General features: G+C 38.9%; 1 protein-coding gene across 6 annotated transcripts in view; it reads left to right on the top strand.

Moving 5' to 3' along the window:
* Positions 1-1,323: 1,323 nt before the first annotated feature.
* LOC308080795 (paraspeckle component 1-like) overlaps positions 1,324-19,734 on the top strand; it is a 37,104-nt gene continuing 18,693 nt past the window's right edge. For 3 of the 6 annotated variants that reach the window (XR_013932742.1, XR_013932744.1, XM_080422791.1), the window contains exons 1-8: positions 1,324-1,676; positions 2,951-3,151; positions 5,607-5,756; positions 5,950-6,101; positions 6,975-7,070; positions 7,452-7,648; positions 8,532-8,616; positions 10,941-11,046. Coding sequence is in view for 2 of the 6 variants with exons in the window: in XM_080422791.1 (XP_080278917.1) it covers positions 1,470-1,676; positions 2,951-3,151; positions 5,607-5,756; positions 5,950-6,101; positions 6,975-7,070; positions 7,452-7,648; positions 8,532-8,616; positions 10,941-11,046 (1,194 nt within the window). In the remaining 4 variants the exon portion in view is untranslated. Of the gene's footprint in view, positions 1,677-2,950; positions 3,152-5,606; positions 5,757-5,949; positions 6,102-6,974; positions 7,071-7,451; positions 7,649-8,531; positions 8,617-10,919; positions 11,047-19,734 lie in introns of all 6 variants that reach the window. The other 3 variants (XR_013932743.1, XR_013932745.1, XM_080422790.1) reach the window with 1 other exon arrangement.

Below are 19,734 nucleotides of genomic sequence, written 5' to 3'. Positions count from 1 at the left end.
GTAAATGTCGATAGGAACACATCAAGACTGGGGTTTGATTCTTACTTGGATCCTTCAGCTTGGCTGGGCACCAACATTTTCAGATGTGGTTTAGGAACAAATGCATATTAATTTGGGGGTCCATGACATGTTTTAGAACCACTGGTTTAAACAATGAAAAAACTTGGAAGCAAGCCCAAAATGAGTAAAATAACAAAAAAAACGCAACCCTGCAACTACCAATATTTGCAAGCAACTTTACAGAAAAACAAGCCCAAAGTTGCTTATAATAAGCAGACATGGCAACACTGGCAGGGGAGGGTGTTCTCTGTCACTGCATAACTGACTACTTGGTCGGGGCGACAAGGGGGACATGAATTCTGTCAGTGCTAAATGGCTGTGACAGTATTGTCTTCTCATCGTCCAAAGTGTAAAGCATAGCAAGGTAATGCTTGTTTTTTTCCACACACACTATAGCATGGTCTATAGAGCACCGAAGTCTGACATCACTGCCGCTAGAGGGCGCTAACCCCCTGTGTCACAGCGTTACTTTTTGTATTGGAATTCCCATAGGGGAATCTTAGATAGTGTGTATAGTTTCAATGTACAGGCTGATTATAGGTTCTTGGTTTAGTATGTATTAGTTGTTATTAGACTATTGGTTTACTTATGTATCATTTTTTTATTAGATTACTATTTCTATGCATTTGATCTATTATTGATGATGTATTATATTGTGTCCTTGCTTACTGTAAATCGCTGGATTAAGAGCTAGTGTCTGCTAAATGCCTAAACTGTATCTATGTCATCAGTACCATTGGCTGGCTGAGTACTTGAAGGCCTTGAATATATATATATATATATATATATATATTATATATATTATATATATATAATATATATATATATATATATATATATATATATATATATATATATATATATATATATATATATATATATATATATATATATATATATATATATATATATATATATATATATATAGAACTGAATAATTATTAGCTTTTGATAGAAATGAGTATGGCTGGTATGGTACCTACAGTATAAGGCTGGTAGCCTAGATTTTAAAAGTATATATATATATATATATATATATATATATATATATATATATATATATATATATATATATATAGTTTTAAAATCTAGGCTACCAGCCTTATACTGTAGGTACCATACCAGCCATACTCATTTCTATCAAAAGCTAATAATTATTCAGTTCTCTGTCTCACGCGCCAACACAGCAGGTAGCGGTAATGCCCCCTTAAACGCTGGTTGCCACTAGCCAGTAAACTGAAGAAGAAGAGGACTTCTGCCTCTGAATCTGCGCGCGCAGTGAGTCTATCACCATCTTGCTGCACCGAACATTTAGCTGACAGAAGCTCCGGAGCGTCGACACGGGTTTTCATTCACATTAGAACAAATAATTATATCCAACAACAACACTCCCAAGTCTGAGTAAAAGAATGGCGAACCGAAATTTGAAGCAAGTGAGCATGCAGCAACAGCAGGGCAACAACAACAACAGCAACTCCCCCCAACCACCGCCGAGACGCGGCGGCACCGAGTCCCCCGGGGAGCAGCAGCAGAGAGGGCCGAACAAAGAGGGCCCCACGCCGCCGCCTCCACAGGCAAGACCGGAGGACGAGGAGGAGGGCAGCGGGGAAGGCCCGGTCAGTGTTGCCATGTCCGCGCTTGTTGATTGATTGATTGATTGATTGATTACTTTAATAGTTTGCAAAGACAAGCACAGGAAGTACAGTTCAATACAAGGTCCGTTAAAATATTTTTTAAACCCAAGAAAGCACTATGGCTTGTTTCCATTGGGATCTTTTGTTCTCAATTCATCGAAACATTTAATGACTGACACATATTCAATACTATGCAAAAACATCATATAAACGAGTAGAAATCGAAAATCAAAAATTACGAGCAGTGTTGCCATGTCCTTTTAGTATAAGCGACCTTGTGCTTCTTTTTCTGTAAAGTTGCTTGTTAAAATTGGTGGTTGCGGTTTTTTGGGCTTGTTGTACCTGCTTATTTAGGCTTGCTTCCACTTTTTTGAAATCAGTGGTTTTGTGCCCTAGGGAGGCTGGGGAGCATTTTTGTAGAATGCTTCAAAAAAATATTCAAAAATATTCTATTTCAAGAGTTTTTGAAAATAGCAGATCTACAAGTATTGTAGATCTGAAACAGGTAGATTCATTGGTACTGCTGAGGAGAATAATTGTGTGATTTGGAGGAAATTGAAAGTGAGGTTCATTTTTGGGTTTACTGCCCCATTATGATGAATTAAGACATTGGTTGTTATTTTGTAAAATGTCATCTATTTGTGTTAACTTTTTTGGTCAGATGATTGATTATCAAAGACTTGAATTGTGTTTTTAGGAAAGGTATTTCCTTTTTGGCAGACTTTGTGTGTAAGGCTTGGGGGCAAAAGACAGAATGTTCTCTCTTTGAAGTGGAGTTTGAAAAAACAGTTTTTATTTTGTTTTATATTGTACACCTATGATGATTTATGTGTTGTCCTGTAAGTCTATGTAGGCGGGGCACCTTTGATGCATGACACAGAAATAAAGAAATCTATATCTATATTATAATAAGCGTAAGCGACTTTGGGCTTGTTTTTCTGTAAAGTTGCTTGGAAATATTGGCTAGTTCTGGGTTGTTTTTCTGGGCTTGTTTCTAAAGTGTAGTTGCTTATTTGGGCTTGTTTCCAAATGTTGCTTAAACCAGTGGTTCTGAAACATTTTCATGTCAAGGACCCCCAAATTCATGTGTATTTGTCCACCTACGCCCCCCCCCCTCAAAGTTTCCCTTTTTTCAATTTCAAAATGCTTTGGGAAAATATGTTTTAATAAATATAGTATAAATAATATATATATATATTATTTATAATATAAATAAAATATAATAATAAATATTAAATAATTTGTTTCTCACACAGAATCTGGCGCGGGAGATGATCCTGGACCTGAAGAGCATGCGGAGGCCGTGGGAGAAGACGTTCACGCAGCGCTGCCGTCTGTTCGTGGGCAACCTGCCCACGGACATCTCCGAAGAGGCCTTCAAGAAGATGTTCTCCAAGTACGGCGAGGTGAACGAGGTGTTCATCAACCGAGACCGCGGATTCGGCTTCATTCGCCTGGTAATTTCAATTTCCTTGCAATAAAATTGAGTTTTTTGTTGTTGTTTTTTTTGTAGCAGGAAGAGCGTTGCTCATGGTAACGGTGTTGCACCAAATTATTCACTAACCTGTCAAATTCTGACTTCTGATTAGATGGAGGACTCGCATGAATGATTTGCTGCTGTCTGTATGTATGTATATAAAGTTGTATGTATGTAGGATTCTGGTGCATTATTGTCTTTATAATCATGCAAATGCAAATAGATTTGTATGTATGCCTTGGATCAAGACTATCATAGATGTATTTTATTGATTTTGACATTTGCATATCTATGATGATCTATTACCGAAAGTAAAAGTCAGACCCGATAAAATACATCTATGATCTATTGATCTAAGGTTAGTAATAGAATGCATGTATTATTTAGATACATACATTATGTATGTAGGCTTTGTATGTAAGTAATACCTTCTTCCGGTATTTATATCACGTGTCACATGTCAGAATGTCTTGTAAGACTGAAAGAAGTGTCATTTTGAAGTAGGGCCTATTTCAGAAATCTGATATTGTAATTGCTTTATAATTGTGTAATTTGTTGTGATATCTTTGTGCTAAATTCAAACCCTCATCTTTTTTGCAGTTTACTTCTGCAGTAACCATTTGATAATTGGCCGGTGTCACAACTCTAAGGAATGAAACTGCTGATTTCTGGTGCATTATTGTTTTTATAATTAATCGTGCAAATGGATGTGTTATTTAGATTGTTTGAGGCGGGAGGTAGAGTGGTCACTTGCAGGCTTCATGTGGAAGTGTCCCTGAGCAAGACATTCATCCACCATGCACTCATTTAGGGCAGAACACTGCTGGTTCAAACACAGAAACATCATTTCCCCTTGGGGATCACTACAAATAATATATACCCCTTTTCTTATAGAAATGTTTAGAAATAACTGTAGACAGAGCAATGATTTTTAGATTAGCCAATTATTTTTACCCCCTTTTCGTCCAATTCAGTTGTGCCAATTTAATTCCTCCCACTGCCACTGCCGTTGTACCCTACTGGCTCACCTGCCAGTGTGGAGCGCCCACCGGGAGGACATAGAGCCCTTGTCCTACTCCTCCCCCTCCCTGCTGACAGGCGCTGCCCCAGCTGCAGGAGTACTGTCTTGCATTAACAAATATATCACCCTCCCTGCCCGGCTTCCCTCCTTGAACACAAGCCAGTTGTGTTCTTATAGACGCTTCTTGGCCAAACCGGATGCACCGCGGTGGATTCAAACCCCTAGGCTCCGTGGTGATGGGCCGGTACTTCACCGTACTGTACTGGGTGGCGCAGGGTACCCCTGCTGTCGGTGGCGCATTGGTACCCCCTGATTAATGCCTCAGGTCCCAATGCTCTGCACTAGTCCGCAAAGTGTTTTAAAATATCCAACAGTCCAGATTGTTTTCATCAGTCATAGTGGTCCAACATGCAGCGGCTCAATACTGAAACATTTTTCACAATAGCGTGTATAGTGTGCTTGTTACATACCTGTATGTGTCCACAGAAAATTCAGCTGTAGGCGGTTGTCGCTACTGTCATGCTAAAACAAAATTGTAGGCGCCATAGGCCATCATGCATACTTTAGTAAACAGGAAATGTAACATTTTCTCTGCCATAGCAAGAAGAAAATAGTTACCGTTCCTGTCCCTTATTGCATTCATTATTTACAATTGATGCAAAAATGGTCAACGCATTACTTTTTTTCATGGAGTAATAGGTGAAGTAATTTCTGGTGGATATCTTAATGAGTAAAGTGTTGCTTAAGGGCGCGCTCCCACCAAGAGTTGGCTGGCCGCTGTTAAACGCAGGTTGTGCGCGGCCACAGTTTTTTGCAGCCAGCGGATTCTAAAAAACGGGAGTGTCGCGCCTGTCACTCACTCTCAGGAGCCTCCCCGTAACCCGCACCGCCTGTGCCTGCTGCCTTGAGCACCATGTTGCTTCCTGAGTCTTGAGACGGTCCGCCTTCGACTCACCCGATTGGACAGAGGGAGAAAATCAGCGCCTGCCTCCAGCAGTTTTATGCTTAGTCGCGGAGAGCAGATAAACGCAAGGTCTGCGCGACTAGCGGAAAAATCTGCTCTTGCGTGAATCAACGCATTTGCATTGACAATGCATTGGCAGATTCTGCAAACAGCGGCCAGCCAACTCTTGGTGGGAGCGCGCCCTAATACTACTAAAGAGCCCGACACATGTTATTGCCGAATACACAGTGTATACTATTTACCATAATCCTATTTGCCTGCAGTGTATTGTTTAGCATAAATTTTGCATGGTCAAAATGAGGCTCTTGCAACATTTCTAAGGGATAATATTTTGGAATTCATTTCAACCATACAGTAGACCTGAATTATCTAACAATTGTTCCTGAAGTAAGATTCTTTTGCGGTATAGGACTTTTTTTTTTAAATCCTCCATGTTACTCTGTGTCACAGGAAACCCGTACACTGGCAGAGATCGCCAAGGCAGAGCTGGACGGGACCGTCTTGAAAAACCGACCTATAAGGATCCGTTTTGCTACACATGGCTCTGCACTCACTGTGCGCAATCTGTCTCCCGTGGTTACAAACGAGCTGCTGGAAGAGGTAGTCAAACAAACTGTAGTGCACATTTGTGCACGTTTGCTCATCGCGTTTATAATTGTTTTAATTGTTTTTCTCCAGTGCTTTGTAATTGCATTTGTCATTCGAACTCGCCTCCTACCATACAAACACCTCAATGAAATTATTCTGATATTTTTTTAAATGGTCTGATTTCTAAACCATTATGAATCCGCAGGCATTTGCTGAGTTTGGGCCAGTAGAACGAGCCGTTGTGGTGGTGGATGACCGTGGGCGTCCAACAGGAAAGGGCTTTGTGGAGTTTGCCAACAAACCAACTGCTCGCAAAGCCCTGGACCGCTGCAATGAGGGGGCGCTGCTGCTCACCACGTAAGAGGCTTGCAAGCAGTGTGTGTCTGTGTGTGTGAGATAAGGAGAGTCTGCAACTTTTTAGATGGAATTTAGTTCAATTATTGCATAAATAAAGTGTATCCTTTTATACTACAACATGCAAAGCATGAGTATGAATCCCAGACTTGTGTGTTGCGGGTACTCTTATTTTCAGTTGACTAGACTCAATAAGGGAATGTTTTTCACAGAGATAATTAGATTACATTAGATAGCCTGATTCCTATGTTATACTTCTACAGTACATCCGTTGTGTAGTTCATTGTAACAGGCTTTATGAATTCCATTCTGCCATTTTGAGCACTTTTGTGTATACTTTGGCCTGTACAAATCTATAGACAGATCAATCAAATAATACAGATTTATTAGATGTTGCAGTGGAAATGTGTCCACAACAAGGAGTTTAAAAGACCTCATGATGGTTATTTGAATGTCCATTTAAATGGCATTATCTGTGTAAAGATTGCATCATCATTTGCCAAAGCGGAGTTTTCCTTGCCTCTGTTGCTCTCTCTGGGGGGGACAAATGTTGGGTCCCTGCTCTACATGTAAAGTGTCTTTGGACAGCTTGTTTTGATTTGGAATTATAATAAAATGTAATCGATGAACCTACAGTAATAATGGCGAGGTGCTCTGCATTATTATAGGGTCTGAACAAACTATGGTGGTAACCTCCCTATACAGGTAGGTCATAAGACGGAGCACTCGGCCATGAATCGTCCCTTTGCCTATCACTGTCGGTACATTAGCCTTGCATGAGTGTAAACCCTTCAGTGAGACAGCACTGAAGTATGTGTGTACCTTATAATAACTGTATGTAGAGTCTGTTTAAACCTTTTGCATTGCCCTCCCCAGCACCCCTCGTCCAGTCATTGTGGAGCCCACAGAGCAGCTGGATGACGAGGATGGACTGCCAGAGAAACTCCTGCAGAAAACTCCAGGGTATCACAAGTATGTGGAGTGCAAATGCATAGATGGCTTAGTTATAACACTGGTTCCTGACTGTGTTTTTCAGGGACCCATGGCTTTCTATCTTATTTATGTGTTGTCCAATGCTTCATTTCCATTGCAAAAGTGCAAGGTCATTCATGGAAATTAGGTGCTGAGCATTTTACATTATTAGTCTTTACATTACAATCGGGGTGAACAGAACTGTTCATTGCTGTGGTGCTGCTATAGTATCAGAACCGGGGACCCGGTTAGCCGGGTAAATGAGAAGGTGTCCAAACCTTTGACTGATACTAGTAGTTGAATCCAAATTAAAGGTTTATGGTCTGCTGGGACGGTACTCTTGTTCTCAGTATTTAATGTTCCGTGTGTTTTCTTTTCCAGAGAGAGAGAGCAGCCACCACGCTTCGCCCAGCCAGGCACCTTTGAGTTTGAGTACGCGTCTCGTTGGAAGGCTCTGGACGAGATGGAGAAGCAGCAGAGGGAGCAGGTGGACTTAAACATCAGAGAGGCCAAAGAGAAGCTGGAAACCGAGATGGAGTCAGCCAAGCATGAGCACCAGCTCCAGCTCATGAGACAAGGTAGAGACTCCACGTGTGTGCATACCTGCTAGGCTTGTTCCATGTTGATTTTTCTTTCTATAATCGCGTGTTCTCTGTAAGAACAATAATAATTGTCTTTGCTGATTTAATCGTCCAAAATCTTACTTGCAAAATCACCAACTCCAAGACACTTAACCCATTCAATCCGGGGGACGCATCTGTCATTTTAGATGTCTTTGGCTATTCAAAAATAGCAGATCTACAAGCTCATGAGCTTGTAGATCTGCTATTTTAGAAAAATCTTTGAATATATATTTTTAAAGCGAACATTTTTTGCTTCTGGAGGGAACAAAATATTTTACAAATGTTCGCTTTAAAAATATATATTTATAATATATATATCTACAAGCTCATAGCGCGAGCTTGTATATCTGCTATTTTTGAATAGCCAAATAAATCTAAAAATGACAGAGATGCGTCCTCTGGATTGAATGGGTTAAAACAATGAATGGCCATTTGCAGTACTACTTACAAGCCACTGAGTGGTGCTATTGAGTTAACATTATATGTAATAAATGCAAATCAAGGCTTTTAATCTATCATTGTACCATCAATCAATTGAACACGCCAACAATGGAAGGTTGAGATCCATTTAGTAGCATAACATAATTGGCGGTAACATAACTAGAGATTAGATCGTTATAGCGAGCAAAAGGGCATCTTTGTAGCTTTAAATGATATTCTCCACTGTTTTTGGAGAATATCATTACCTAATTATTAATATCATTACTAATCATTACCTAATGTGAAGGCTTGTAGAACCAAACGGCAATGCCCCGTGTATGGACAGATAATGCATGTTTCCATTCTCCCTCTGCTCTTCACTAATTTCCTGTCTCTACTAATTTCTCCTCTTTCTAAGATCTGATGAGGCGCCAGGAGGAACTGAGAAGGCTGGAGGAGCTTCGTAACCAGGAACTGCAAAAACGCAAGCAGATAGAGATGAGGTGCGGTTCTCATCCTGCTTTAACCCATTAACTCTATAACTGCCAAAGACGTTTATAAACGTCTTTGAGAAATTAGCTGTTGCCTGCCAAAGACGTTTAAAAACGTCCTGAAAAAAAAAAAAAAAAGAAACTTTTTTCAAAAAAAAATTTTTTCTAAAAAGATTCTCTAATTATTTAGTATTGACACCTTTTCGATATTCCAAACGAATAAGGAGATAACAATTTCCAAAGATTTGCTGCTCCATACACTTCAATGTTAAAATTGAAACGGACAAACAATTCACAATGTTTTTTGGTTTGAAACTACTGGTTTTGAGCTATTTTCAAACATAAAACAACACATGACAACAAGGTCAAATTGACCTCGTTGACATTTGTGAAACCACACCTGAATCTCATCTGTGATTAGAAATTTTCTGGGGATCAATCATACTTGAGAAAAATATTTTGTGGCTATGCGAAAAGGTACCAAAATCGGTCAAAACCCTGGCAGAGGCTACAGACTGTTCTGAAAAAACTCTGGCAGGGTAAGAGTTAAGACCGGGAACGCATCTGTGTCATTTTTTGATTTGAGCTAAAAAAGCATTTTTTTTACACTTTGGCTATTCAACAATAGCAGATATACAAGCTATGAGCTTGTATATCAGCTATTTTTGAAAAATCGAGAACATTTGTGCAAATCTTCGAATACATAATTGTTAAAGCGAACATTTTTAACTCAAGTCTTTGCTTCTGGTGGTCCCTGGAACAAAATATTTTGAGATGGGGGTCCGCGGCCAAATACATAAATATTGGGGTCCTTGACATGAAAAAGTTTGAGAACCACTAGCCTCGATCTCCAGGCTTTTATTGTTTAGTTTTGCTAAAAAATAAAAGCCTGGACCAGCGCGTCGGTGTACTCGGTATGAGGAAGTGTTTCATTTCCCAACCAACCAGAGTGCAGTGGGCGTCGCTCGTAATGTTGTGTTAACGGGGCGGGGGTTGACGGACAGATCGGTGAACCAATGGGATCAGGCGCAATCTCTCGCCGGCTCTATACACCCGCCCCTCTATACACGAAATCAGGAGCGTTGGGGCAGCCTAGAGAACCACTGACATGGCAACATACGTTTTTTCAAAAAACTGTTAGGATTTAGAAGACATTTTGTAGAATCGGAACCTCGGGCCTCAATGGGTTAACCACTTAAACCTTCTATACTTGGTAACCCCAAAAAAAAAAGGAATATTACAGAATATCACCAGTTCTGGGAAGTTTCCGGTTATGGAACGCTCACTCTCATTCCTGCCGCTTGACTAGGAGCTGAAATTGAACTTCATAGTAGTGTCTCATGTGACCTGGCATACATAAGGCAGTCAGAACTTCATGTAACAGTTGTTTTCGGGAGGTTTTGACTTTGTAATTACTGAACCACTCTCTAAAACACTGTTGCTAGTATTCTCAATAAGATCCACGTACGGAGCTACAATAGCTTCTGGGAACAAACAATAGAGCTACGACAGTTGCGCCCACGAGTCCTATAGTGAAAATAGTACTCTGAATGCAGTGACAACGAAAGTGACGGAATTAACTGCATATTTTTAAATGGATGACATGTTTTTATCCAAGCTAAAACCAAGCAAAGTGTTGACAATGAACACACAGAAGGGAAATGTCTTCGCAAGAATCTTAGCACATTTTGTGTTCTTTAAAGTCTGATCATGTGAGGATAATGTGAATGTCACTCGGTAAAAAAAAATTGACAGAAATAAGGCAATGACAAAAGCTCAGGTTTGGAAGACTGAGTGATTATTATTTTAGTACTAAAACATGAGATAGACTTACAGTTTCAATGTAGCAAAGAAATGCAATGGGTAAGAGTCCGTGTCCATCTGCCAGGGCCTCTTTCTGAAGCTAGTTATATACTGGACATACATGGTCATAAAATGCAGATTAACTTTGTTTAACCCAATTTAGCTTCCTCCTTGTATTGACAGCAACACATGGTAGTAACCCTAGGTTACAGGTCAACGGTACAGATCATTTAAGAATACATTTTACAACATAACTACACATTAACGGGACATAAGCATACACAATTTAGAGTTCTCTAAATGAAATGGCTCTTTAGATATTCAGAATTCCTTAACAATATCCTTGCAGGCTGAGGCATTAGTTCAACAACACTTTACTCAAAAATACTCATCTCGAGTTACACATCGATAGAGTTGTATTAGAAAGTCTAATAATTAATTTGGGTCTTTTTATCGTAGTTGTAGCTGTATAAACAAGCAGACTTTGACTAATTTTGTCTTTGACTGATTAGTCACCTTTCTCCCCTGTCCAGGCACGAGGAGGAGATGAGGCGTCGAGAAGAGGAGATGTTGAGACACAGGGAGCAGGAAGACATCAGACGACAGCCAGAAGGCTTCAAGTCCAACTTCATGGAGAACGTGAGTACCTTAGGAATATTCTGTAACACTCCATAGGCCACTCCAGTAACACCAACACTTAATCCATGCTTTTGACAAGAAATAATAATGCTGCACACAAAACATGCAAGATTAATTGTTTGGATATAGGGAAGGGCATCACATTCCTATTTCTTAACCTTTTGTTAACCTGTTATCAACAAGGGGAATACATTTAATAAATTAACTAAAATAGCCCCCCGTATGCAAATCTACACACTACACTCAGGCAAATATGTCCATGTGCATTGTCAAGTATATTTACAGTACACCCATATCCACATACATGTTTGAGACAAAAACACTGCTAGTTGCGACTATTATCCTTCTGCGTCAAGGTGTCGCTGTAACGATGTCATAAAGATTTATAGTTCTGTGTAGACTTGACCGGTGGATTGTCATACGACTGCTGTACAACTAGATAGCAGTGTCGTACATTTGTTCTAGACTACACAAGAGGCAGAGACGGTATAATAGAGACACTTGAGATGTTCTGTAATAGGGATGCTCAGGTCAATTAGGCACTGCTTTAAATCTGCCGGTTTTCATTCCAAATGACTCAATAGGTGGTCTCCAAATTGCCCAATCTCTTAAACCGACCAATTACATTAATATTTGTAACTGTGTAGTGCGGTTTGTGCCATGATAACGGCTAAGCAAAAAAAAAAGTGCCTTGTTTGTGCCAAATGCAAATAGATTTGACAATCCAATATATTGGTGGTAACTTGCACCGATTCATCATGCATAAGTCGACTCTCATTGCTATAATTGATCACGCCTAGAGAGAGATTAGTGAAGTGGACCCCCCAGAACAACTAAATGTTTTGCAGCGTCCGCAGTCCATCCATTGCCCAATTTGCCCCTGTACCTATTTACACATTTGAAGAGGTGTGCATAAGGCATAGCATTCTGCATACCTACGCCAGCACCACTGACCCGTGTGTACCAACGGCAACACACGGGTGTAGCTATGCCAACACCACAGACACCTTTGATGGCACCTTGACGCAGAATCATAAATTCGCCTTTAGTGTAAAGTTCTCTTAACTTTATTGAAGACTGCCCCTGGTTCCTTTGACCAGAATGAATATCCTCTTTGAAGTGGGATGGGATTGTGGGTTTATTCTTTTCAGATGTTTGCGAGGTCATGAGGTTTATTTGCCCGTGTGCAGCCTTGGTCACTTATTTCTTATAGAGACAGCGTATTGGTTAGGGATGTTGATTATAGTCATGCAGTGCTTTACCCTTGACTGACCTTACCCCATGTTCTTCTTGTGGTTTGACAAAATACTGACAAATAAAAAACCTAATGGGTAATAAGGTAACCGAGATGTTGAATGGCCATCGTTGTCACATTTACAGATTATTTTTGACATGACTCTTACTTCTTGGTGTCTTTTGTTATTGTGTCATAGAGCTGTACTTTTAAGAACAGACACAAGTACTTATTTGAAGTTGCCACTTGGATCTATACAATTTGCTTCTTGCATAATAATGAAATTCAACCTCGATAAGAAAGGACTGTTCTCCTCTCAGTGTTTTAGTTAAAAATGCATGTTTTTGTTGATTAGCAGGGCTCCAGACTAACGTTTTAGTTGGTTGCAATGGTGCGCTTAACATTTTTTTATGTAGGTGCAACAGCATATAATATAGGTGGACACAGCCATTAGGTGGACACTTCCACACACAGACCTGCTAAATGTAAGTTGCACTGGTACGACCAATGAACATTTGTAGTTGAACTTGACATATTTTTGGGAGAATATGCCCAAAATGGGTGCACTCAGTCTGGAGCCCTGTGATTAATTAGTGACTGACATGTTTGGCCTTTTTATAAATCAAAATGCCAAATTAAACCATAATGTGCTCACTATGATAAAAAAAAAAGAGTATCAAGATAATTGATTAGGCTTCTTTTGATCCACTATTTTGATTAATGTTCATTTTATTTAACCTTTTTCATGGAAATGTTTAGGGTTGAATAATTTGGGAATATTCAAAGGTGGAAACTACATAGGAATTTAAGGGAATATGGGATTTAACAGTTATTAAAGAAGTATAGGTAATGAGACAGTTTGGACTCGAAGGAATCATTTGAGATGCTGCTCAACAGTGTCAGTCTTTTCCATGTATTAGTATGTAAACATAATTTTTTATCTCCTATTAACAATGACAATAGTTAATAGGAGATATTAACAAGTCTATAGGGGCTTGGGGCATAATGTAATTCACCTATAATGGTGACCCTTCCTATTCCAGTTCAGCTTAAAGGTAGGGTAAGTGATTTTCTTTGGTTAAAATAAGTGTTAAATAGCTCTATATTCTGATAGTACTCATTGCTATAGAGTGTTTGTTCAGTAAAAGGAGTCTCCTTGTCTCTCCAGCTCTTTATAAAACAGAAAATGCATTTTCGTTTCAGTTTCATTTCCAATTTTATCCAATCAGGATAGAGAACTCAATCAGGATATAGATTAAACAAGTGAAATTGGAAGTGATGACACTAAGAAATGAGCAGGCAAAATTGGAACTGGAACACTATACAAATGAAGCTCAAAAATGGGTACTTTCTCCTGATTAGCTGAGATTTTGACACCTACCGGAAAATGTATTTTCTGTTTATTAACACATACAGTGCCAAGATCGATACGTTCTTTCAAATCCATCGCTTGAGTGCCAGGATTCCAAAGAACGCGTTGACCCGTTGTTTTGAATTTTCATTGTTTAATCTGTGATCGCACGGCTGTGTTTATTTCTCATCAACACTTTCGTTTTCCACTTACGTCACACTCACCCGGAGCCGGATGTAAAACATTTTTTTTATTTCCGGGTCACGTTGTTTTTCTCCGGTGATTTTCGGCCAGAATAAGGAAAAACACGTTTTTTCACACGGTATAAAAGACAAACGGACAGCTCAACTTCTATTTTCTTTGGACCGGGTGACTAACAGTCATCGTCGTAGTGTATCACATCGTTTTCAGGCCGATCAGCGGGCCGGGAATTGTCGAAAACGTCACATCCTTTGAATGACGGATATGACGTGGGCCTGTTTGGGAGGGGGCGAGCGAGGTGATCAATGTTTGGATGTGCTGCTCTCTACTGGTGGAACAATCGTAGGTGCTTGACAACACAATCAGAGAATGTATTAGAATGAAAAATTACAAAACAAAAAAATTAAAAAACACGCAAATTGCTGGCACAGGGGTGAGTACATTATGAATAAACTCTGGCAGTCAATGTGTTAAAGAGCTGGAGAGACGGGGAGACTCCTGTTACTGAGCAAACACTCTATAGCAATGATTACTATCAAAATATAGTGATTTAACCTTTTAACAAAATACTTTTTTTTTTAACCAAAAAATATCACTTACCCTACCTTTTAACTTTGGAGCAATATAAGCTTTGAATTAGTACTATTTGTTAGTTAACTGAAATCTAAAATGTATTCAGCCCAGTAATCAAAACCTTCCTGAAAGCATAGTCCTTTGGCTTAGATTGTGCAGTAGTGAGCTCAATAGCAAGGTATACAATATATGGTGAGAATTATCAGTAAATATTGTAACTGTTTGACCGTATAAGAAATAGTCTGAGGTGCCAGACAGGCGTTTCACCTGACAAAGTAATGTTCAGTCCTATTCACTACATTAGGCTGCGCATAGAAGTTCTTTGTAGTTAGATCCAAGCCCACGACAGTCCCAACATTCACCGCTCCCGATAAAACTGCAAGGTATCAGTTCGTTGTATGAAACCCTCCTGCTCTATTTAGTTCAGTGTTCAGTATTCACGATCACCTCTATGCTGATAATTACAAGCGTTTGCTTCCTTCCGAGATTATCCCCACAGACCGAGGGTTTCTCCTGGCGATCGGTTCGATCCCTTTCACGGAACTGTATCCCTCCTTGTGAGCTCCATTATCGGAACACGGAATCCGCGAATCCGCACAGAACCAAAACTTCGGGGGAAAGCGCGCGTACCGCGATTTAACAAAGGGCAGCCACCTCCAGTCCCTCACTCAGCTCAGACACCGACTCAGGTAGAGTGAGTCATTCATAAAATTGAATGCCCCGCAAGTGAGGCCAGGCAGCGTTTGGCATGGCTGAATCTAATCACTGGGCGTTAACGTGAATGAACTGATAAAAGCATAGTCAGTGGGCAGGAGTGGCGATGCTCCGCTAATCGCCACATTATGATGGAGGAGTGCTCTGCACATGTGAAAAGAGAATGCACTGTGCATGCAGAGGGTTGTAATAATACTGAATTCTGATTAAATGGGATGCTGGCAAATTAACTCTACATGTAAAGAAAGAATACACTGCACATTGAATGCTCTATGCATGGTTGCGATTCAGCTGAATTTCCATTAAATAAGGATGTTTTAACCAAAGCATGCCACAAGACCTAGTATTGCCATATGTGCATGTTTTCCCCAAAATAAGTTTACAATTATATTAAGATTTTATTTATTGAAATTCCCGAAATTCCATAGCTTAACTTAAAAATTGCAGACCCTTTGCAGCCCTAGAAGTGTCAAGTTATTGCTGTATAATACATTACTACCACTAAGCTAGTGGTATTATTATAATATTATCAAACCTTGACAAGCAGAGAAAATTAACAGCTCCATGCCAGTAAATTCCACCTTTCAAGAATGATCATAACAACCATGTCTAAAATTATCGTAGCGCATTATATGTATATATGTATATGTTTCTGTGGTTTTAGCTCAGCTCATGATTTGTAATAAACTAGAGAATTAGTAGAGCACTTGGGCTTATTCAAGTATATATATTCAATCTATACTACTTAGTGTAAATGTTCTCATATCAGTTTTGTAATAACACACAAGCCATTATAGTTTAAAGCAAGAGATTTAACATCTCTCATCTATAAATAAAACCGCTGAATTGTATGAATTAATTCTCAGTCAATGGCCCAATGACCGTAGTCCCTAATCTTCAGTATGCATGTACTGTAGCAGATGCTGAAGTGTGTGACTTGATGTTGATTTAATCTGTAATAACTTTTCTCCTCCAGTCCTTTGCTGTGTTGAGAAGTTCCCCGGAGTCCACACACACACACACACACACACACACACACTAAATAGAAACCCATTCCTTTTTTAATTAACATACTGGTCATATTGTCTGTTGTACCTCTACCTCATTGAATCTCTAGACTACAAATGTTTTGATCTAGAAATTGGTCACCCACAGGAATTGTGCGCATTCAGTGAGAAAATAATATGTCTAAGTAGTGAGAACCATAATTTAACCAACTGATGATTTGAGAAGGAGCCCATCAGGTAAAATAAGAAAGATACTGGATAGTTAACGCTAGGTGGGCAAAAGAGACACTTTAATGGAGGGGGGAGTAAGATGCTCATATTTGTCATTCCCTGACCATTACCTAATACAGTACAGCTTCCCAATCTACCCGTTACTGCAGAGGCCATAGACTTACGGCCCTATTCTGGGCGCCGTCTTACCCATTCTCCCTAAACTTCTTTGCCATTTTTTACTATTTTGAAAAACATTTTCAAATAGTTGAAATATAGCAAATCTACAAGCTCACAATGTGTCGATGTAGATTGGCTATTTGAACTACTTGAAAATGTTTTTCAAATAGTAAAAAATGGCAAAGAAGTTTAGGGATAATGGGTAAGGCGGCGCCCAGAATAGGGCCGTTAGACTGTATAGTTTTACAGCAGTCTTGACTGTCTGGCCACCACACTTATTGTTGTACTGTACTATGTTAATATATGCAACAGTCTGTCTGCTTAGTTGCAGTCTGGTTATCGTCTTCTTTGTTAAAAAAATAACACCATCCTCACTATTACTTCTGTCACACTATTGCAGTAAATACAATTTCAAGTTGGGATATTCACCAGATATTCAGATCCAAGCTCAGAAGAATCTTTATCTAACCAATGTTTGCAGTCTCCAAGCAGGGTAGGTCAGCCCTGTACCTCCTTAGCAGCTGCTGGGCAGTCAGGAACCTAAAATGGCTTCCATTTATTTGACTTGAATAGTTAAAGGAGTAGTTCACCCCAAAATAATCTCTATGAATTCAAGGCTTCATGGGGTGTGTTGTTGATAGAATATAAGTAGTTTTTCAGGTGAAGTACTCCTTTAATTGAAACTTGTGTTTATTATTATTTCCAGTATTTTCTAGGTGACATGAGAACTGACTGACTGACTGTCACACAAAGTAAAACGCTCTACAGGTGCACCTGTTCTTTATCGCATTTTTTTTTTTACGTCATAGAATGTTTTTATTTCACAAACACACATCTACAACTTCCAGATCACATGATCTCACGTAAAGGACACAGTGAGTCCACACGTATGTCAACCTGCTTTATTTTTGTTCATATATTTTTATTGGAAATTGTCCAAGCCACGTGGCTTAAAACATTGTACCACAATGGCTACAATTATTTAGATTTCCCAATGGGAAAATCGTTTTTTTGCTAATTACTTCCAACAAGACAGCCTCTTAACAAAAGGGCTAACCCAAATGTTTAAATCCAAAATGGTTATAGAAATTACAGATTTATTTATTAACCTGATCTTGTTTTGTTTTTTATTACATATCAGAAATTGTTTTTTTAAAAGCAGATTATTCTAAACATCAAGGGGAGCATGCCTCATGTCTTATATTTGTCACCTATATGACCCCAGACGTGTATGTACTTAAGTCGAACAACTATGGAATATAAGGTCAATAGTAACAGACACTGTAATCAAAATGGTGAGAACCAATGGCATTCAAGCAGTTAAACCAACTGAATTCAGCTTTTTGAACAATTTGGATCATCATGCCCCCTTTATTTAGACCAATATTTCCTTCCCAATTAAATTATTAATGTATTTATAATATTGCACACCTTTTCTTATATATAAGTAGATATATGTAGATTATTTACATTCTATATTTATGCAGTAATGTCTACCTAAAGTATAGTGTGTGTTTGTGTCTGTTTTATGTTTGGATGTGTGTGTGTTCTGTCTCTGTGTATGTGTTAAATGTGTCGGTAACCTGCTTTTATAACCTCAGAGGTACTCCTGTGAAAATGTTATTATTCAAGTATCAGGATTTAATGGATGAATACTATTCTGGAGGGTATTATCTGAGTATAAGATCGCAATTGAAAGAGTATTAATAATTTCATATTTTTGCAACTAAATCCAGATGGATATGGTTGTGTATGAAATATACATACATATTGATAGTTTAAGTTTCAAGGACCCCCATAACTCTGAGAGTGTACAATCTCAGAGTTCAAATCAGTAAGGGTCCATTTGGACCACCTTAAGGAACCCTGAGGGTCCCTGGACCCCACTTTGAGAACCACTGTAGACATTGGGATACAATGGCTATTGATCCTGGACAGCCATCTAGCAAAAAAATCTAATATAAATATATGACAACTTATGACAATTAATTACGGTCTGTGTTTATATAATCTATGTTATATATTGCTACATAGCCATAAACTTGCAACCCTATATTAGAGGCTTCATGATACCATGCTTTGTTAAAATGAACCCTTTATCAGATCCCTGTAGATGACTTTATAGTGTCTAGTGCACTTTGTTGCAAAGGGTTTTTGGATGGTTGATTTGGATTTCTCTAAGGCATTTATACCCTAATTAATTGGCCCATTAGGGCTGGTACTTTATATTTTGCAGTGCTGCTGGCATTTCAATTAGTTTTTTTGTAGTTTCTTTACACACGTAGATGCCTGCTATGAGTTGTGCATTTTGTTGAACACAGTATAACAAGCCAGCAGTTGAGTTATTGGGGGCATAAGATGGTGTTCTATTAGCTGGTATTGTTACAATATTAACTATTACCACATTAATATCTTGTATTTATAGCCTCTTTCCCACATTAAAGGGCAAGACCAATTTGGTAGAGGTTTGGGTTGTGTAGTTACCTTGCCATGATGTAACTCCAAAGGTGGGCAAGAAATAAAGAATAATTGCTCCATTGATTAGAAATTGATAATTCAACATATGCTCCTCATTGACTTACATTGTACGGTAAAGCAGCTCTCAAAGTCACTCTTTTAGCACATAAACGAACGCATACAAAGTTGATTCAGACAATATAGAACATCACCAAACCCAGTACTGTTTTGTTTTTTTTAAATAAAAATGTCAACTTCCTGTTGATTTTGCCATTTTTAATCCGCGGATCCGGATCCAGATCTTCAAATAGTAAAATCAACAGGAAGTTGACATTTTTATTAAAAAAACAAACAGTACTGGGTTTGGTGATGTTCTACATTGCCTGAATCAGCTATGTTTGGGTTCATTTATGTGCTAAAAGGGTGACTTTGAGTGCTGTTTTACTGTACAATGTAAGTCAATGAGGAGCATATTTAGAATTATCAATTTCTAATCAATGGAGCAATTATTTTTGATTTCTTGCCCACCTTTGGGGTTACATCATGGCAAGGTAACTACACAACCCAAACCTCTACCAAATTGGTCTTACCCTTAAGTCCATAACACTGCTGGATAAATATCTGACCAAGGCGGTAGACGGTCATTCATCAATTTTCCTCCTTTATGGAGAAGTTCTGTGTGGTTTCTGTTCCCACATTAGATAACTGTTAAGTACACATTACATAATGCTGTCTAAAGCATTTAAGACTATGCAATAAGG

This window comes from Gymnoscopelus braueri (assembly GCF_963280865.1).
Source record: "Gymnoscopelus braueri genome assembly, chromosome: 24".
Taxonomy (NCBI): domain Eukaryota; kingdom Metazoa; phylum Chordata; class Actinopteri; order Myctophiformes; family Myctophidae; genus Gymnoscopelus; species Gymnoscopelus braueri.
The sequence above is the reverse complement of the archived record's forward strand: the minus strand, read 5'-3'. Positions and strand labels throughout refer to the sequence as shown.